The sequence below is a fragment of the Amblyomma americanum genome, chromosome 5 (genome assembly GCF_052857255.1).
Source record: "Amblyomma americanum isolate KBUSLIRL-KWMA chromosome 5, ASM5285725v1, whole genome shotgun sequence".
Taxonomy (NCBI): domain Eukaryota; kingdom Metazoa; phylum Arthropoda; class Arachnida; order Ixodida; family Ixodidae; genus Amblyomma; species Amblyomma americanum.
Genome location: NC_135501.1, coordinates 200832124 through 200853834, shown reverse-complemented (window position 1 = coordinate 200853834; position 21711 = coordinate 200832124). Strand labels below are relative to the sequence as shown.

The following is a 21711-nucleotide window of genomic DNA, read 5'->3' as shown; positions in this document are numbered from 1 at the left end:
AAAGGCGCCATAGGGTGGCGGTCAGTGTAAATTTGAATTGTACGAACAATGCAGATAACGCAGATTTGACACAACACATCGTACGATCGCCTCTTCATTTTTATTTCTTTCGACGGAGGGGCTTCGCGGTTAGACTTTTTTTGCCAGAAGCATGAATCATGCTCAATTGTACCTAAAACACATCGAACTGTCCACTACATTGACAGTAGTGAAAAATCACCGTGTTTACTTTTTTCTATTGTGTTTTTGGATTGATACACAAATTATTTCAGTGGTTGTCTCCTCATACCTTTTCTTTCCTGCTGGACGTGATACAGATTCAGCGCACAGTGTTTCGATGATTCTGGCTTGTCAAACCAACTCCTACGAGGTAACTGTAGAAATAATACAAGGAACTATTTTCGGACAGACTGAGTGCCGTTCTTCAGTGCGCTTCATGCAAGCATTTGAAGAAAAAAACCTGATTCTACACTTAAAGTTCCTGGTTACAAGGTTTTCACCTCAAATACGGCCGTTCGTAGGATGGCAGACAATTCGGCTACCCATATACACAATCAGAAAGCACACCCAGAGTGCGACCCTTACCTTATACACGCTTGCAGTTTGCACAGCAAACATAACGTTGTAGGAACGTAAACATTGTATTAGAATCAATGGCCGAGGCTCGCGTTTAACGCGATTTCTAAAAACCCGGCGTCGGCGTGACTGGAAAATCCTGATTGGTCGAGCGAGTAGTGACGTAGAAAAGCACTTTTGGTGAAAAGAGAAAAAAGTGGTGAAGCGTAATCAAACCGCTCTCTTTTGGGTCGGGAGTCGGGCAAGCTACGTCTAAACCAGTGAGTAACGTTCGTCCAGTTGGATAAATAGTAGGCGAGTTATATTATAGGAACCCTTAGTTAAGATCACTAATTATTTTAACCAATTCACGTGGACGATGATGTGTCATAACGCAGTACGTGGCGGCAACAAGTGTGTCAATGTATAAATAAGAGTGCGCCAGGGGACCTCCAAGCGGTCGCAGGGACAAATTAACGGTCTCACGTCACGCTCTTAACGTGAACTTAGGTGTCCCGCAAGTTTTTTTTTTCTTTTGGAAAGAACAAATACCCTTCCTCTTGCTGTAGGCTGTAGACTTTACCGCGGTTAGCGGATTAGGTGATAGGCGATTTGAGTGAGATCAATGCTTGGAGATAAGTTATGTGTATGTTTCATACAAACCATCACTCCTTGCTATGAAAGCCGTGGTTCACTTGAAGTAGTGCAATATATAGTTCAGGGTTCGACGGTAATCCGTCCGGCGATTAAAATACTGCATCTCTAGAAAAAAAAACTCGCCACAGTGAATTTTGTAGAAAAAACGTTAAAAAAACGTAAACATTCACGTTTCGACACCGCTACGGGTGCTTTGTTCACACTGAGATATAGTGACAATGTGCAACATAATTTGCTCTAATGCTCAGTGTTTCTTTTCAAAAACCGTAGACAGTTTAAAATGGAGACATCCGAATGTCAGTTACATTGCCAAGTACTTTGCCATACCCTTCACAGCAATGCCAAGCACTAGGTGTCTTATTTCTACACCCTTGGGTCATTGCTCTCACTTTTAAAGAATTGACCCTGTCCGAACCAATATGAAAACTGTTCGGAATTCTAATAACTAACTTTTTTGCTGTTTGTTACATCATTACATAAACTGTTCCGCATGTCTGCGATGCAACCAGAAATGTCAGTCCTTCATCAAAGAGCTTTGTCTGTCCCTGCAGGGAAGCTACGATAAGCTTTGAACATAAAACCAGCTCATGTTGTTCAGAAAGCCAAATACGCCTCTTCCTGATGTCGCCCTCCAGATATTGCTCAGGATCCTATGCGTTTCTCACTAATAGATCTCACATTGTCTTTTAGGAAAGATTTTTCACCTGATGAAACTGGGGTGTACGACCTTCCTAAAAAGTAGTTTTTATTCAGAAACCTGCTATTATCACATGTACGCTGATGATGATCGTGCTGGCTGTAGTGGTGCATGAAAAGACGCTCATGAAAACATACTCATTAGAAGTAGACGACAAAGACTGCAATGGCATAAGGTGCAAAGAATTTCGCAAGTATAATTATATGCAGAAATAGTGAGGGAAGCGTTCCAAACAAAATTTCCGGCCACATAGAGTGGACAACGCAAGGTATTGGCGTAAGTTGTGAATAGAATCGTGACATATGCGTGTGGCTCCTCGTAATGCAAGGTTCACGGACGCATTCGGAGGTGGAAATTTTGACCGCAGCATTATACCGCACCAGTACTGTGACCTGCATCCTCATATCCAAACCATTCAGTACCCTTCGGCATGATGCTGTGCTCCATATGAGCCGCTCGTACGGAATTATGGAAATATGAAGTCAGTAATATATAAAAAATCATATAGAAATCCATATCACGTCTGTGCGTCATAAGCATTCCATATAATTTTCATAACTGTACATGACGTCATATGGAGTCCGTAAACTTCCATTCGTGCTTCCATGCAGTGTATAAGGAATCCATATGCTCCATACTGACTCCATAATTTTTTTATGGAAACGTATAAAATTATTCAACTCGTCATACGGAAACTTTCATTAGTGCCGCCAAAAAAAAAAGTAATAGCGAAGCGAATGTTTCTTACTGTATAAAGCTCTGGCTCATTCACGCTTAAATCTTCGACATGGGTGGGACCACGCTTGCTTGACTACACTAGCCTGTTTAATAACGAGTGCGTGAATTCCCGAATATTCTAGCACGGGTACTGAATTATGGCCCAAGATAAAAAAATTAACGATTTTTCATATTCAGCCCTGGTGGGGTATACAAACTGGAGAAGGATAAAAGATGCGTCACAGACATCCCGCGGACAAAATACTAATTGTCTTCGCTATTAACAGATGGCGCCACCACACTTCGTGCGACAAGTGCCACAGATCACGCATTTATGTGCGTGATGGTGTGCCATTTCTGATTTCGGAAGAAGCTTAGAAAAAGGCTCGCCAAGCATAGCGTTGCACAACACCTACCACTGCATGGCACCGCACGCTGAAGTGTCATCACGAATGAATCAGGGCTCCTGGCGTAACTATCACCGTACGTGCATTCCGCAATGATGACATACTCTGTACACTAGAGGCAATCCAATAGGAGTTGTTATCATGGTAACTCGTCGCCTGCGTTTCTACTCCACTGCGGCGGTGGTAGCGGTGGCCAGTACGGGAAGGGCGGAAGGAAGCCCGTCGCGTTGCTTCCGTTCAGCGCGATAGATGGCGCGGATGCCGGGCCGAGTCCTCGAGGGGAGTAGATGGGTGGCGGGCTTTGCACGTGCTGCTGCAAAGGCAGCAGCGAGTCGCTTCCGTTTCCCAAGCCGAGCGCCGGTAAACAACGCATGGTCTCGGAGGCCAGCGTCGCTCTAAGGGCCGAGGAAGCCGCAGTCATCGCGGAGTCGTGATCGCTGTCACGAGGCGGACGCTCACGCTTTTCCCTGGCTCGGCGGTTCTGGAACCAGATTTTCACCTGCAAGTAAAGAGTGGAGACAAAACACATTCGTTGTAAACGGTAGTAAAAACAAAGCGGATTCATTGTAAACGGCAGTAGAAACGTTTTCAATGGAGGGGTTAAGTGGCAAGTTCGTCTGCACTGAATTCGTCTTTCTATTTTTCAGAAAAAACTGATTCTTTGCATGTTTTCCTTGGACGCTAGTGCGAAACATATCCCGTGTTTTGCCATAGCTCCTAGTTATGCCTAAAATGTTTAGTTAGTGTGATCTAACTGCTCAACACTGAGATATAAAACTTGCTCTCATGGTAGAATATCAAATATATTTTGGGACTACGCGCTTCACATTTAGGTCGCCATAGGAGTTATCTCGGTAGAATACAATTATCTGGCCGATAGCGTACCTCACTCAATAAGCAAGTATGAAATGAAAACGAAAAAAAAACTGTTATGCAGGAGCGAATACTAGCGGATATTACTGCGATAGCAGGAGTTTTGTCTACATTGTATTATTTGGAGACGATTGTGCGTATTATAATTACACACTATGTTTCTGGTGTTAAACTTTGTTTTGCTTGGCTTTATAGTATCAACAAATATGCGTCCGAGACAGCTACCCATGAACTGGACATAACTAAAGTTCTCATTTCTATGAGTTTCGAAACTGTCGTTGGAAATCAAGCGGCCTATTTATGAACCGAAGTTATTTGGAAACTTTAGTGAGAATTTCAGCGCTACCTGTGAGCTACGGCAGCAATTGCCAAAAGTTCATTCCGGTTAAAGTACTGTTTTTCATTTTACCTTACGGCGACAGATGGCGCGACTACTCCCAAAACTACAGAATAGACCGATCGATGCCTCGCCTTTCCAAGCAGGGGATTTACGGGGAGTTTGGCAACCGAGAGGATAAAGAATTCTGGGTCAACACCGCCATAATCCCTCTCGTATTCCAGCTTCCAGCGTTATTGAGAGCATTCGAGATTTATGATAATGAACTGGTACGCTTGCTCGCAAGGTCACACTTAAGACGCAATTCTGACAACTCGAGCACGAACCACAAGAAGTACATGCAGTCTTTCTGGCACAGATTTCATACCAGCCACTCTTTCTCGCTATTTTGCCGTCTTCTGGGCTGGTGGCCTAGACAATTAAGCTAACAAAAACAGAGAATAAGCGAACACAAAATTATGCAATGAGGCAAAAGAAGAAGGAAATAAAATTAACAAGGCCGAGATGGGGACGTCGATATTACAAACGCGTGCCCTTGTCAAAGGCAGACCTGATCCCTCTTGAAATGGTCTGAGGCTCTGCGCATGCGTCGAAATAATATTGCAATCATTATTAGGGCTGCGTATCGAAGCGTAATGGCGGGTGCCCAGACGGCGGCGTCTCGCGTTATCTCTAAGAGCAGATCTCTCCGCTTGTCGCGCTCGCTGACCGCTCAATCCGGGCGACATTGTTAGCGAGCCGAAAAAGCTGTGGAGGGATTAAGGGCCAACTCGCGGAGACCTCGGTACTCGAATTATGTTTCCCAGGCTATGGCGTCTGTGAGTGCAACAGCGCGCGCTAATTAAAATGTTTTCGAAGAATGAACGAGTGATTCAAGAGATGATTGATTTCAAAGGTTTTCCAACCTATGGATTAAATGTTTGTCTAAATGACAGACTGAGATGATAGACATAAAAGTGAAGTAGGAAAGTGTTCGCGGAATGTAACTCTTCATATTAATTCTGTTCTGCCCAGGCAAGCCAGGCTGTTTAGTTATCAGCATTATTCCCTAGTAATTATTCAATACCCCGTATGTAATAGCCGAGAGGGCCCTGATAGGTTATATAAAACATTGAATAAAGAATGAACAATTTACAGATATCTCCTTCCATATAGTGGGTCCCAGGCGTGAAATTATCTCGGTCTGTGAAGTGTCTTCACACTCTCCTGAGGTCAGTCTCTGCTGCTATACCGCGGTCCTCCAGAATAAATAGAGATTAGAGACAGTTTTACTCCTTTGAACACAGCTTGCCACTGACGTGGGCAGCTCCCAACCGTGGCTTGCCTTTTTTATTATAGGATCGGCGTTATGAACAGTTATAACGACTTCTGACAAGGTCTTTGAAAAAGTGAGGGAAACTATCAGCAAGGGGTCTGAGTAACTCATCAAGCGACCGGCACCGGTTGGCTATTTTTTCAAGTAGAACACACTGAAGTTGCACCGACGTAAGTACATAGTTGAGGTAACTACTGCACTATACGGAAGTATGAAAATGCTCGGAGGAAGGGTTTTAAAGCGTGTAAATAAATTATACATTCAAACGTGAAAGCCCTCTACGCTTGAAGTACGACTGCTTTCGTGACACTAGAGCCATCGGTAGTGCTTCCCGCGTACGTATTTAAAGCTTGACCACCGTAAGTGACACAGACTTTACACTGTCTCTGTCTCATAATGTGGCGCTACAACCTTTACTGAAACGCCAAATATATGCGAAATATCTGCGTTATTGAACATATTGCGCTGTTTAAATATGTGCGCTAATAATTAGAGTTGCTTGCTGGAAGAGTTCCTTTTCAAGCATTATTTCATTAACTTTTGGCGCTTATTCCAGACGAGACTGCGCCTCTTCTTTCTGATGATCCTTGTCTTCTGTGTCTTCCACAAAAATAATAACAGAGTCTTCGATTGTTCGATTCAATGAACTTCCTCGGCAAATCAAAACTATTTTCGCAGGGAGCACTCAACATCTGAGATCAGAAAATCCTTACTGCCTGAATCTGTAACAGCGACTACTAACGCGGGAAGCTTTATTCACGGGTCGCGTTATTCGTAAATGCGACCCCGGTTAAGACGGTTCTTACAGGCCACCACCCTTCTGGAGCAGCGCATCTTAAGCGCACGCCGCGGACCACGGCTTCTCGAAGATGCAGCTGTTTGTCTCTTGCATACTAAACAGGGGAGCCGATATCTGATGCGGTCCGGTGGCACGCGTGTCGTCATTGAGCCGTCAACCTGTATGCGCTCTGGCCTATCATTCCGCTCTTTTAATTTCAGTCGTTTCGATTAGTCACGTGATTGTACAACGAGCACAGTCGGGCCGGGGTGATGTGGTTGCGAGATCAAAACGACTGATAACGAAGTCATGCACTTGCGAGCTTCTGTAATAGGCTAACAATGCGACGGATGTCGTACCAACGTTTAAAATGCTAGAAAGGGCTGTCAGTAGAGGCAAGACTAAGGCGATTGTTTGGATAGCTTTAACCAAAAGGAATTGACTTGGACCGCTTGAAGAGTACTCTAAAATAAATGACCACACTGCATTTGAGGATCCATTCGGCGCATACATTACTTTCCCTTCTGTTCTTTCAGTGGTTTTGCGGTATGTCTCCTCGTTATTTTCAGGCTGCACCCGTTATTATGCGCCGGCATACAGTATGCAGATTGACGCCAATTGAACATTCATGTCGAAGGAAGAATCTACGGCAGGCCCTACTGAGCTATTGTTTTTACTGAATTTCAAGCAGCATTCACTGCCAAAGGATGCACTATAGTAGGATACAACTTAAAAAACAGCAGTTGTTTACACTGGGCCACGGTCCACGGCGTACTGTATTACTTCGCTACCCAGTCACAAAAGTGAACGAAATCAGCTTTTTAATATTTGACTTTATTAAACAAGCCAGGTATCAAAATTCTAGAGCTTATAACTTTTTTCTCATCGTTAGCTTCTTGTTTAGGTGACAAGAGAAGTTTTAACAACGGCCTACATTTTTGTTTGGAGGAATTCTGTGCGCCGGTCCTGAATGTGGGCGGAGCTTCACTGCAGCCTTAAGTTGTATCCGACTATAGAGTGTTATGCGCGCGTACTCAAATCTATGTCTACTTTCAAATGCGAGTTGCACGGAATGTTTCAATAATGTACCATTTATTTCCGGCATTATTATTAAGTACAACAGAACTACTATTAGTAATAAAAAGAATTCTTTACTGTATGAAGTGATTGTGAAGAAAGAATATAGGAAAGAGATCTAGAGCATGAGGTTTGAGACCGCACATCAAAGAAAGGGGGAAACAGTGACAACGCAGCTGGTGATTGGCATGACATGTATGTCGGACATGAGCATCTGCGAGGAACCACGCCACGTAATCAATGACACGCGTGAAAGCCAGCCTATCTAAAGATATGAAGCACAGCCTTCAAAACCAAGGGAAGGTATACGTGAACTAAGCCGACAGTGGGGAAGTAGTTTTACACCGAAACGAGTCCAGGTGGTTTTCACTAGAGTAAGGGGCACCTACGGTGCCGTGGTACATAGCAATTAAAATTTTTTAGTGAGTTATCCCAACAAACTTGGACCACAATGAATAAATGGGCTGTACTGGATAATGCGCCTCCATCGCTCGTCAGCCAATCGCATCACCCACCGTGGCGGCAAGCCCTTCACCTCGTTCTCTATTCCGCCATTTCTCTCACCCATCGTCATCTACTACGTTTCACCTTCAGTGCCGATCTTCTCGTTCGCGATCAGGATGATCGCTCGGCGGCCCCGAGTAGTGTGCCCGACTAGAAGACGACGAACTGTGCAGTGACGCGGGCAGGAGTGCTTTAGCCAGGTCATCCGCCACTAAAATCATTCTGTAGCCATCTGTCATCTCGTCTCAGTCACGTAAAAATATCAACTACCAACCTCGTCGTTTTTTGTTTGCTTATTTACAACTTTCCTGTCAAAAATAGTTAAAGATATAGGCACACATAAAATATATCTCCAGGGGTGATATACAGCCGCTGAAACCCTCGGATGTGAATATATGTCCAGTTCCGTCCACCGCGACCTCCACGTCATCTTCCCATTGACGGTGACGACTGTTGTCCCATGAATGAGCCAAAAAATAGAGAGAGAAACAACAACAAAAACAGGTGAGGGAACGGAAGCGTTCAGTGGCATCACAACGACGACGAAGACAGTGGTGAGACATCTGCCCTCGGGGTGCATCACCATCTCCGACGCATGCGCCATAAAGCGAGTGTTCCTCGGAATCTTTACACAACGATTCGACTAACGTTTCACGGCCGTCCATCCTTACTGTTAATCTCACGCTGTCACTTGCTCCTGTTCTCTGCTCGTGTTTCTATTCCTTTTTTTTTTCTTCTCTCCACAAACTTCCCGTATCGTTTCTTTCTCAAAAAGACGCCTGTCCGGTCCACTTTGGTCGCGGCCGACTGATCCCTCTTTTTTTTTTTGTCAGGGCGCACGTGCCCTATGGGGGTGTGCGTGGCTCTGTGACAGGGGATTGTGACTGGCTTCTTTTTGTGAAAACTGGGTCACAATGGAAAAAGCGGGGCCGACTCCCCGCCAACGTTTTTCCCTCCCAATAACAACGACAAAGCTGACCCGCCGGCTCCCTTCCTTGGTCCCGCCCTTCTCTCCGTACCGCGGCAACAGCACGCCCCCCCCCGTGCCTTCCTTTCCCTCTATCCCGTCGCTCGCTCTCACTCCAAGCTTTGTTGCATACGCCAGATATCACTGAAAAACACTGCGCACTGAAATACAACGCGAATAAGCAAAACAACGTTAAGTTGACTGTGGGGCCGACGGCAGTCGCAGCTCATGTATTTATTTTTGTTTGATTGTTTGTTTCTTTGTTTTGTTTGTTCATCTACTTATTATGTATTTATCTATTTATTTTTCTTACATCAGTGCTATCTCAAGATATAGGAGGAGTGGGGGTTAAAATGTAAGAATAACCATAAATTCCAAAAAGCCATGGAAACAAAAGAACACACATAGCAGACAGAACAGAAAGTGAATGATTATCAAACTCAGATAAATTTGATTAGATGGGTCGTCATTTTCATTATTTTATACTTCCTCTCCTTCATCGGAAGAGGTAGAGTTGTCTGCACTATGACAAGGCCACCTCCCAGCGACCGCCTATCATTCCTGTCTGAAGCCAGCCGCGGCTACCTACCTGCCTACCCACATATCTGCCGACCTACCTACTCACCTACCAATCTACGTACTCACCTACCAACCTAACCCACGTACCTACTCACCTACGTACCCATCCACCCACCTATTTACATGCCCACCTAACCGCCTACATACTCACCTGTCAACAGACCTACCCACCCACCTATCTTGCTACCCACCTACCTGCCTAACTCACTTACCTACCCCCACTTAGCTACCCACATACCCACCTGCTTACCCAACCCACCTACTTGCCTATCCCACTACCTAATCACCTACATACCCATCTACCTAACCCACCTACCCATACTCTGTGAGGAAAAAGCTCGAGTTCCTGGAGCAAAAAGAATTCATCAAGGCGCTCCGAAGCACAGGAGCAGCGGCAGTCAAACCTAGGCTTCGTGGTGATGTATGCGCTGTAGCGTAGTTGGGAATTTGCCGCCACATCTCACAAAGGCACTGAGGCAGAATAGTCAGAAAATGGTCAGCTCATTTTAGGGACGGGCAGAGGCTGAGAGCTCAGGGCTCAGGCGCGTTCAGAGTCAAGGTAGAGGCTCCGTGCTTAGCGCGTTCTTCGACACGGTCTAGACTTTTACTGTAAACGTTTGTCACAGCTAGATGAATCTGTTTATGTTACAGTCGCTATCTGTCTGGGTGGCTTCACTGGTGCAACTTACAGTTTGTCGTCATAAATTTTGTAAATACATTTCATCACCACCTGCATCATCGCCTCCCGCTTCAATATCAACACAACTCAAGAGGCCTGAGCCTGTCCGAAGAAAGGGGACTAACGATAACAAAATTTACTCTCTCCATGTCTCAAAAAGCTAAATCGAGCGTAGCAGGCAGGCCCCGCCGCGGTGGCTCAGTGGTTAGAGCGCTCGACTACTGATCCGGAGTACCCGGGTTCGAACCCGACCGCGGCTGCGTCTTTATGGAGGAAAAACGCTAAGGCGCCCGCGTGCTGTGCGATGTCAGTGCACGTTAAAGATCCCCAGGTGGTCGAAATTATTCCGGAGCCCTCCACTACGGCACCTCTTCTTCCTTTCTTCTTTCACTCCCTCCTTTCTCCCTTCCCTTACGGCGCGGTTCAGGTGTCCAACGATATATGAGACAGATACTGCGCCATTTCCTTTCCCCCAAAACCAATTATTATTATTAGCAGGCATAGATCAATCGTACCAGTACACATCAAAGCTTGCCGTTTAAGAAGCATAGGTTCGCGTGTGTGTGTCTGTATTAGTATAAACCATTCTTACTCGCATATATGACACGTACAATTTTTCTGATGTCAGAAAAACAAAAACCAACTTTCGCGTCGCAATTAAATTAATATCGCTTAATAATTTTGTAATTTTTCATGGTTCCGCGGCGAAAAAAAAGCGACCCTCGCGTTGCGATCGTCGTCACGCTACATTCGCGTAAATAAAGTAGTGATGAAATCCGCACACTACCCCGTGTGTCACTCACCCTGGTCTCTGTGAGTCCCAGCTCCTTGGCGATGCTGTGCACCTGCGTCCCGCTCAGGTAGCGTGCGGCGGCGAACTGTGCCTCCAGCGCCGACACCTGGCCGGCAGTGAACGGGATGCGCGGGTTGCGGCCCAGGTAGCGCCTGCGGGGCAGCTCGCGCCGCCCTGCGTTCGAACACGACATCGTTGTTGGATGATGTGACACAAAGTTATAAAGGGGAATTACAATAAAACTCAATAATGGACACCAAACAAACGAAAAAAACATGTTTCGGCTCCAGTACGGGCAGATTGGGTGAGGGAACAAACGCGGGTCAATGACATCCTAGTCGAAATCAAGAGGAAGAAATGGGCTTGGGCAGGGCATGTACTGCGAAGGCAAGATAACCGCTGGTCCTTGAGGGCAACGGAGTGGATTCTAAGAGAAGGCAAGCGTAGCAGGGGGCGGCAGAAGGTTAGGTGGGCGGATTAAATTAGGAAGTTTGCGGGCATAGGGCGGGCGCAGCTGGTAAAGGACCGGGTTAATTGGAGAGACATGGGAGAGGCATTTGCCCTGCAGGGGGCGTAGTCAGGCTGATGACGGGAGACTTGTTCACGATGAGATGAAACAGGTAGTGTATCGAATTAAACTACGCTTAAAAAGAGGGCGCAGGGAGCGGGTGTGTACTAGGGTTAGATTTTCAGTGTTTCGATTGAGCGTGTATTTAGTCGGTTGAATGAATAATGATTCGAGGCGAAGGCGACGAAACAGATTATTTTCAGCTGTCAGCACGCGTGCCTTATCCAAGTCGATGTCGTGGCCGATTGATAAGGAGTGTTCGGCGATAGCATTAGATTTCACTTTTCGATTTTTAGCAGCGTTGCAATGTTATTTTGGGCACCTTTTATAATCACCAGTCTCGCCAATGCAGGCGCTGTCACATCCGGAACACGAGACGCTGTAAACAACGCCGGGATACTGTTCCTTGGGAAGGACATCTTTGACATTAATCAGCGCATGTCGCAGGTTTCTTGTCGGGACATGAACTTTGAATGTGCGCCAGAATGCTCACCAAGGTCTAAAATATTCTAGGGGGGGGGGGGGGGGTACGGAACAGAGGCCAGTTTCAGAGGAGCCGACACGGCAGCTTCACGTGTCGGTCAAGATAACTGCTTTGCTGCGCATGCAACAAAAACAGCTGGGTAATGGTTGCGCGAGAGTTCTTGCCGCACAGTATCAGCGCCCACTACCCGGCCTTCAGGAAAACTGCATATGCTTTCTGCTCTTTTAAATAAGATTGTGACAACAGATTTCTTTTGAGTGGCCGGGTGAACAGATTTGAGGTTAAGGTATCTTCCGGTGCGGGTGGGTTTCCTATGGAGAACTTGCGCTGCCAAGGTGGCACTGCAATTGTTCCATTCGGTGACTCAAAACTGCTTTTGTCAGCCGCTTGGGCCGCAGCAAACGCGAGAACACATTCTGCGTGATTAGATACCCGCGTTTTGATGACAGCATTCATTGCCTAGCTTCTCTCGGCGTAGCCCAGATAGCTGACGCACGGCACGTGCGCCTTCGACAGAGCGCGGAGGCTCACGCCAATAAGCGCCTGAAGGTGGCGCGGAAAAGTACTAAGAGTACTACCCAAAACTGCTTGCTCTTCTCGCTAGGCAGTGTGTTGTGGCGCTGCTATCGGCAACGCAAACTTCAGCGCAAGTTCCCCATAAACGCTGAATGACAGATTTCCACGGTTGCGTTTAACCGATAAGTCCAGGATGGGCAACGCACCATTGTCTTCTTCTTCAATGGTGAAATAAATCGCTTCTTCTATGGAATTCAAACGTGACGAAAATGCCAGCAAGGCATCTTTACGAATGAGGCAAAGCAGTCGTCTACATTGTTGTTGCTTTTCCTTTTATTCGGAGCCCATTTTCAAGTTTTATTATGATTTTCCCCGACCAGACGCGATTTCGTCCAACTCTCGGCTTCAGGAATTAGATTAATTACTAATTACTTTCCTAAACAACGCGCGAATGTATGTAAATTACATTACCAATTAAAGTCACACTGATGGTGGTGATAGGACCTCCCTGAGAATTTTACGGTGTGAATGCGCACAACTTCATTAGTGGCTTGAGGCTCTTGCCTCCTTGCTGACCAGACATTCGCCAGCGCGGCATCTTTTCTGTTCTGTGCAAGCGCGAAAGTGCGACAATATGTGTGAGAACAGGTAACAGCTCAATTAAAAGCTGTCATTCTCGCTGATCCTATGCGATGTGTGTGTGCGTTCGTTCGTGCGTGCGTTTTACCGATGCTTTATGTTGCCTTTTCTTAACGAATCATTAACAGCATGCAGGCTATTAATCTTTTTAATTAATGCGCCCGTCCTTGTGCTGTCCTCGTCCGTGTCTTTTTTAGCGCATTTCCCTTGCTTAAGTAATCATTTACCCTTGGGTGCGTCCCCTCTTAGGTTGCATTCTGAGATGCACTAGAGCTAAATCCTCATTTAAACCAGAGCTCTTGGATAATGCCAAAGAGCTGTGGTTTAAACTACTAACTCGAAAGCAGGTTTTTTTTTCACTTTTTTTCCTTCACTTTTACTTGCACTCAAATCATCTACCATCCCTCTCGAGATCTGCTTTATCTTTTGAAGTTGCATTCTGGGATGTTTTGGAGCCAAATTTTTCGTTTAAAAAGCTTCAAACAAGCCCGGAGGAGGAGTCGAAAGTTGGTGCTCAGTACATTTGCGCATGCGCAGAATACAAGATCTCGAATCTGCCAATTTAAGGTTCTTTGCGGCCATGCTGAGCGTGTGGCGAAGCAATATACCATTTTTGCTTTGTATAGTGCAGGAATAAAGTACTACTGCATCGTGTTCCCTAACAGCATGAACCACACTTGGCGTGGGAGCGCACAGGTCAAGATCTAGATGCACAAAGCGTCAGCGTGTAACAGAAAGCGCTACATTGAAAAACGCTTTTAATTGCCCCCTCCATTCTTATAGGGCTGGTAGTAAACTTTGCTAACTACCAGGCACACCTCTCTTGTAATCATTAAAATCTGTCTCAAACAAAAGATGCATAGGCAGTAAATCGCGAAGGACGCATTCAAACTTATGTGGCTACCGAAACAAAGATTTAATGGCACAAAGAGTGCACACGAAGCCTCCGCCATAGTTTATAGGTAACACGTTTCTATAAAACGTTCAAGGCGCACTTCTATTAACTTCGGCGGCCTTTGAAGCAACGTTGAACACTGTAACCATGCAACTCATGCACGGGCTTGCTAAGACAAAAAGTTATGCACGCTGTCAATAAGCGCCCCCGCTTTTGATAATTTTTTTGAAATGGTTCTCTTCATAAAGATCTCTTGGAAACCAGATTTAGCATAGAAACGTACACTCACAACATATACAGTATGTCCAGGGTTCAATAGCGCGACCTCGTTAGCAGCGGTCATTGCGCTGTTCCGTTGATGTCGGTAGGTGCGATAGGCGCAACACATCTCCAGCAAAGTTAAATCGAACAGAAGTTTATCGCGCACTCATGAAAGAAGTGCTCAAATGTGCAGCTTGTGTATTTGCGCCAGCCCCACAAATTCTGAAAGAGACGACACGGGCGCAAAAAGTATTTTCACGCTGCTGCCAAGACGAACAAACAGGCGCACATCGCCATCTGGCTTCAGCATTTTCGTCAAAGCCTGAGCACATGCTGGCGGACCCAGTGGCGATAAGCAACGAAAGTATAAGGCATGCAAGGAAGCTTGAAAACGCGAAAGGAGCATATTAAAGAAAGCAACACTTGTTGAAACGTGGGTAAGCGTATTCATTCACTTTCTGACGAGGGCGTTGTCGCCGATGCAGCCTCAAGACTCTGGCTTCTTTGCATGCGCAACTGCACAGTCCTCCAAACAGGTCCAAGACGAATAAGAGACGAGAACGTGTATAAAACAATGGAATAGATACAGAACATTGTTATCTCCTAGCAACATGCTCAGTATTGTGTGTGCTTAGATCGGGGATAGTAATGAAAAGAAGAACGAAAGAAAAGCATCAGAAAACAGAGATTAAGAAAAGAAGTGCACGAAAGCAAGGCGAAACATCGTTAGTGGTGTAGACTCACGATGCGCGATTTCAGTTCCGCCATCTTCCGCTTGATTCGGGCTAAGTACGGGCCACCGTGAAGCAACCACCACTTGCCCGTTACCGACTCAGTCGTCGGCGCACAGCGCGACAACTCCTTCGGATACATGCGCACCCCACGCTTGCACTCGAAGGCGCTCACAAAGTGCAGCGTACCACGCAGCACATCGTTACACTCGCCACCGCCTCCTCCGACAGCAGCGCTTTCGTTGCGATAGCAGCCGCCCGCGCAGTAGGCGAGGAAAAAGAGCTGCTCGTCGCTCATGGCGTCCAGCGAGCCCGGCAGGGGGAGCCAGTTGCGTTCTTGGTTTTCGTGCGTCAGGGCTCCCAGCAACGCTTCCAAGGCACGCCCGTCGGGGCCCACCGTGCGACTACACTCGGGCGGAACCGAAGGCGAGTGCAGTAGCTGCCGCGGACGCAACCTGACACCGGATCGAATCAGTTCCGTGACGAGCGCGAAGCCTAAACCCGCGAAGTTGAAGCTCCGCGGAACGTCGGGCGAGAACCAGGGCTGGACGAGCAGTGACGTCGGAACCCTGACAAGGTTGCCCTCGACGATCACGCGCGACGCCAGCAGGTCTTGCGTAGTAAGCATCGGCGCCAGGGAGTCGAGGGAATCCAGCTCCTGCTGTCTGGACGCCTTCAGGATGCGCAGGTAGGACTTGAAGAAGGCGCCAGCGCCACCTTCTTCCCCGGGAACTTCTGGCAATTCTTCGCTGGCGTCCGCCGCAGCGTCCCTTCGGGCTTCGGGCTTTGACCAGACCGACGTGTCCTGCAAGAGGTGCCTCGGATCCACCACGCTTAGAGTCACGTTCGTCGCGCCAACGTTACGCACCAGCCTGGTGAGAAAGGACGTGGCCGAGAAGACAGCCTCGGTGCTGACCTCTTGCGCCACGACCACAGCTAGCGGGGCCAGCCCGGCGACGCCGTAGACGACGCGGAAGCAGCGGTCTTTACTATAGCCGGTCGTCTCGTCGGGTATCCGCAGCCGGTAGTCGGCCAGAGGTCCCAGTTGGCGGACGACCTCCCAGAAGACGTGCTGCGTGATGGCCAACGGCGTCAGTTCTTCGAAGACTAGCTTGACGAACTTCGCCATCGAGGCTCCCTTGATTGCTAGGCGGTCCCAGAAGCGCCCCAGGTGCGCCTTCCACTCTGGACGCTCCATGACGCCGGGCTCGACGTAGTTGAACCTGACCAGCGTTCTGTCGTCCTTCTTCATCTTGGCGAAAAGCCGGAGCACGACGTCTTCGGCCTCCCACACAGACGCAGCCGTGAAGGTGATCCTCATGCGCGTCGGGAAGCCGAGCTCTGTGAACGTGTTCTCGAGGTAGTCGCTGTAGGTGTGCTTCTTAATCAGCACCTGCCGCTGCGTAGCCCAGGTAGCTAGGGCGGGCCTCCGCCGTACCACAACCATCCGAGCTACGGCCGCAACGTCGAAGAGCGTCTTGACGTTATAGCGCACGTCGAGGTTCAAGATGGCGTCCAGAGGTTCGATGTCCGCGTCGGCCTTGGCGAAGTTGATGCGGCACTTCTCCAGGAAATGCAGAAAGTGCCGGATGCCTTTCTTCTGGTCGCCGAACACGGACAAGCACTGCTGGTAGAGGGACGCGGACGCCTGCAGGGGAGTCTGTATCCTGTCGTCGAGGGCCCAATTGGCCAGTATCGCGTGGACTCGGGACAGCATGTCCTTGTGTGGATCCTCGAAGACCGGGCTGCTGGACGTCAAAGACGTCACCACCGCCGTCGGAGGAGACGGCGACGACGAGGGTGGCGTGGAGTTCGCAACGCCGCTGCGAAGGCTTCCCCCTCCGCACGCGAAGCGGTAGAAGTCGTCGCAGGGGTTGACGCTCTCGTCTATGGACGCCGAGAGCCGATCGACCAGCCGCATGCATCCGGGCGTGACGCAGACTCGCGTGGGTGACAGCCACTTGGAGACGTCCACGCCGAAGTAGAAGGCTGCGCACGAGCCGGACACGGCCACCATGAGGAAGCACACGAGGTAGGTGGCGCTCCAAGCGCACGACGGCCGGATCACGGTCGGAGGCTCGGTGTAGCTCTCCTGTCGAGACCAGAGGTCGGAATGCCTTTGTGGTTATACCCTCGCAATCAGATGTACAATGCCGGTCAGTGCGAAATGAAGAACTTGCAATAAAGCTGGGCGCTATTCAAGTGTGTTTGCAGCCTGCAGTGAATATTTAGCGCTGGATAAACGGTACACGAAATAAGAGCACAACTCCGCCAATGCCCTGCCCTTCATCCTGTCCACGTTGATTGATAGTTAGGGACATCAAAAGAAAAAAATAACCGCGAGAGTGCTGCTTAAGGTACTCACGACTGTTGAGTTTCGTGGTTGCAAGAAGACGGCTTGGCCGCCTTCGCATTCCTGAGATTGTCCTTTCGTTCTGCCGTTGCACCTGTTTGTTTACTGTTTTCCCAAGAACTAATGAAACTAGGAGTTGAAAAGCTTCAATTCGCAGCTTTGCCACCCCCGTCGCAAGCAAGCCGATAATGAAGCTGTTAAAGCATGAGCCAATTAAAGGACATGGAGTAGAACACAATGCAAAAATGACTAATCATTCTAAACATTGGCAAGCATGCACGGCTATACCGGCCGCCGTCGGTCGACCAAGGATGGTTGTCTGACTCGAGATGAGAGATCCTGGCCAAACTGAGGACAAAGGATGTCGGAGACGAAACGGTATGACGAATCAATGCTCTCGGGTCTGTTTTTCAGCGTTTTAATTCAGGACAGCCTACTGTACACATGGTCTATCATGATTCCAAGAACCTCTCAGATCTTAAGAATGTACTGGCACAGGTAGTAGTCGGAAGGAGGTAAGGGAAGCACTGCTTCCCCATTGTTTCCCGTCGGCTGGATAAACGCAACCGAAAGTGCCCACGACGCGCTTATTCACTTACTGATGCTTCCGGCGCGGGCTGCGGTGGGTGGGAACACGAAGGCGGGATCCTTGAAGGCGGGGTCCTCGAAGGCATCGTGAAGCAGAGCGGACAGACGACCGTGAGCTATCGCACGAGGCAGGTCTTCTTCGTCACGCGGAGGAGGTACTTCGTCGCCGTCTTCCATATTTTTGGCTCCTTCATCCTCATCGTCTACTTCTTGGTGCAACTACCGAGGGAGATTAGAGAGACTTCTCGCCCAGCTTCCGCCCTCACCATTCGATCGCGTAACACGCGGCACTCGCGGTAATACAGGACGTACTGCGTCCGCCGCCACGGTCGAGAGTGGCGCTAGTGAACAGAGGCAGAGAAAAACGTTTAATGCATAGAATAGCTGGGTGGGACCTCATTCCAGGGGCCAATTGGCTTTTGCCGCCGCTCTAGCAAGCTTAAGCTTGCTTGGCTCACTAGCGAAAGGTGGTCTTCCGAATTTGAGCCTGACAGCGCCGTCTAACAGAGGGTGTTGTTTTCGACAAAAAAGTTATCAGAGGTGGAAAAGAGTAGATTAAGATTAGAGTAGGTAAATCAGATTAAGAAATTAGCTGAGATTCCGTGGCCACGATGGATGCATGACCGGTTTTCAACAGGAGAACTCTTTCTCCTAGAGTAGACGTAGTTATGCTGCTGCTCATGATGATGCTAGTGATTTCTTAACCAACATATCCAGAATGCGTCGGCGTAGTTTCTAGCGCTGCAGAGCTGTGTGAAGATTCCTTTCTTTCTATCTATAGAGTGATGTCAAAGTTGGAAAGGTCAAAATAAGTGTCAGAAAAAAATGCGTCGGACAGTGGTCTTGGTCATGGAGGGTAAGGGGCGGAAACTGCGGCGAACGCCTTGGTCGTCAACTGTATATTAAACAGGACGCAACGAAAGAATAGAATGCGAAGTGATGTCACTGGTGATACTCGTACTACAAATCAATTTATCCTTTTAATATATCCAGGTCTGAGCAAAATTTACAAGAGAAATAAATCTATAATTGGAGCAGGAATGGAGCGCAATTTAAGCTCAGTGAACTTCCCTGGTGCAGTGATATTGCCAGCAAGGCTAACACAGAGGCCAGTTCCCAAACATGCACTGCTCAGAAAACACAAGAGGACAAAATGCCCTACGACACAAGCGTAAGAAGATTGTTGAACTTGAAATTGCAGCTAGCAATGCTAACTTAGAGTAGCATTGTCTTTTAAGCTAGGCTCGACACTCACAGCTTGTAAACAGTTTTTTTTGCGGCATACAGGCGTCATGAAAGTCAGCTAAAATCCGAGTTTTGGCCTATTCAGACCATTGTATTGCAATACATGGACCCTATGGGGCGTTTTTCAACTGCAATGATCAGTGAGCTTTCAGCAACTTTGTGTCTGGTCTTCACATGAACGCGGTATTTAATTTTTATTACTTTCCACGTACTGCGGGGCTATATTAGTTCTAGGTTACGAATATTACGAAGTTAACATCGTTCACCTCCGTGAAAGTTTCTGATGCAACAATACAACAAACACGAACGCATGAGTTGTCAGTCGGTGTGGGGAAGTAAAATGTCTTAAGCATCAAATGAAATACGAATTAGTTACAGAGTATTCATGTGTGCCATTTTGCACTGATTCCAGTCATGAAGTAAGTGAACGTTTTTCCGAGCTGATAAATTTTTTATTCCTTCGTTCCAAATGACACACGAATGAAACCATAAGAAAGCCTGTCTCGTCAGCATTTAAAGTGTGTCATGAATGACTACTTCACCCAATTAATCATGACTAGTGCAGCGCCGGCCTATTGCCTCATGTGCGGGAGATGCGCTGTCTGATCCCTTGGTCCGTCGGGTACGCATCGATTTTCACTGTGGGTATAACCTTTTCCCTGGCCTGGTAGTTGGCTTCCCTGCAGTTAAATGGTCAAAGAAGCGGCTCTTTAATGACCCTACCCAAAATACACAATAAACACCTTAGCCACGGTACTCTGTGGCCGAATTATATTTCGGCCATTAAAATCAAATCACCCTCATCAACAACTACTGGCATTTATGCCTTTCATCGCTTTTTTCTAGCGACCACCGATTTCTGTAACGCATTCTGGCCTCGATGGCACTGAAATAAAAAAGTGAATAAATGTTTGATGGGAGAGAAAAATTCACTCACTGGGAAGCTTTGGTGGCTTGTAGCGACTGCAGTGCAGCCACTCGAAGTTCGCCACCTCCCCAAGTCTGCGGTCGCATGCGGAAGTGACATGCCCTGGAGAGTGCGGCATCCTCACTAAACACGTCTGACTCATATCCGGCACCGTCACTTCCGGTCCCACCACAGTCGCAGTAGAGATATTGTTTGAACTCGAGGTTGAACCGGCTCCAGGTCCACACGATGACAGCAGGCCATCGATGGAGAAGTCTGTCTTGCCGCATCGGGGCGATGGGGGTTCGATGCGTTCTCCTCGACGCGCCACTTCGGCTTCGCCTTGTTGGAAGTCGAATTCGATCCTGTCGACTTCACCGGAAGTCGTTGCGGCAGTTGTGTCTGACGTCACACCGTGATGCCTTTCTGACGACGATCGCTGGCTGCGTTTCGTTGGCCTGCGGGGTTCCGACATTCGTTTTCACTTGTAAAGGCGTTCATATGAGGTCGAGGTGCGACATTCAGGAATGCCGACGGGTGATGGACCTCTACGTATTGGCTTCGTTCCCTCAGGAATATCTCGCATACTGAACGGTCAAGTAAAGATGTGAGGAAACAGCCTGCTTCTAACCTTGGTTCGGCTCTCGATGTCAGAGAGGCTTGCCAGTTGTCTTTGATTTCTTCTCTGATCTGAAAGAACCAGTGGAAAATGAAAAGAAACATAATTTAGCTTCGATTTTCTTGCAACATCAACATCACAACACAACATCACACAGGAAAAAGAAAGCACGCACACGAGAGCGAACTTCCAACTGTTTATAGTAAAGGCTGTTCAAACTGACAAAGGGACCTAAAACTAATTATTGATAAAATTCGTTAAAAGATTACGAGAGATTCGCAATATTCCTCCCATTTAGTTCTCTAGAAGAATGGCAAGTGGAACTATAGTTAGGCGACGTTCGTTTTGAAGGACTAACACAAGCGAACAGAGATGTTGGACGAAGAATGGCAGGGACACGTTACAAGCGTTGCAGTGTCTACTTATGGTTGTTCGTCTAACGTCTCCAATCGCACTGTATTCTTCCTTCAACACGACATTGTTCTCGAAAAAAACAAAAAATCTGACGATAGCCTCCAGCCGCTTTTGAGTACAGGTACTTCATGTTCACTTGCCGGGGGTTTGTCGTAGAGTGCAAGAAAATCCGATTCACTGATTCCCGCAAAAATCATGTATACATATCAAAAGTTTGGCGCTGGTCTTCCTTCACTTGCGATTACTGCCAAACAGCAAGGCTGTTAAAGACATGGCTAAGATAAATCATCAAAATATTATTGCTCAAACATGTAAGCGTTTAACTTATGCTTCTCATTATTATTCGCACATGCGCAATGCGGCTTCTGCATTACGCTCTGTGAAACACAATCAAATTTACATTTACTCCTAAGCTCCATTAATTCATTGTCTGCCGCCGCTTTTTTTTGGTTTTTCTTATATTTTTATGAGAAATTCTTCAAAGTTTAGCACCAGCTGCTACTCTTAAAATTAAGCCCACGCTAAAACTACAACGCGGCTAAAACAGCTCCTTTGT

At 47.5% G+C, this 21711-nt stretch overlaps 1 protein-coding gene across 1 annotated transcript; it reads right to left on the bottom strand.

Annotated features, from left to right (window-relative positions):
• Positions 1-3097: 3097 nt before the first annotated feature.
• On the bottom strand, positions 3098-20597 carry LOC144134520 (uncharacterized). The gene is made up of 3 exons (XM_077667428.1): positions 20153-20597; positions 10946-11109; positions 3098-3532 (listed from the first exon to the last, which is right to left on the bottom strand). The coding sequence occupies exons 1-3, from the start codon at positions 20595-20597 to the stop codon at positions 3173-3175; spliced, it is 969 nt and encodes a 322-aa protein (XP_077523554.1). The 3' UTR covers positions 3098-3172.
• Between the last annotated feature and the right edge of the window lie 1114 nt (positions 20598-21711).

What these genes read in the sequence shown, in the direction of transcription:
- LOC144134520 (XM_077667428.1), bottom strand. Translation starts at nt 20,597, where the DNA reads ATGTCGGAACCCCGCAGGCCAACGAAACGCAGCCAGCGATCGTCGTCA. An exon ending in CAAGCCACCAAAGCTTCCCA is followed by an intron (nt 11,110 to 20,152) that starts GTGAGTGAATTT and finishes GTTCGAACGCAG; the next exon opens with GGCGGCGCGAGCTGCCCCGC. An exon ending in TGGGACTCACAGAGACCAGG is followed by an intron (nt 3,533 to 10,945) that starts GTGAGTGACACA and finishes CTTTACTTGCAG; the next exon opens with GTGAAAATCTGGTTCCAGAA.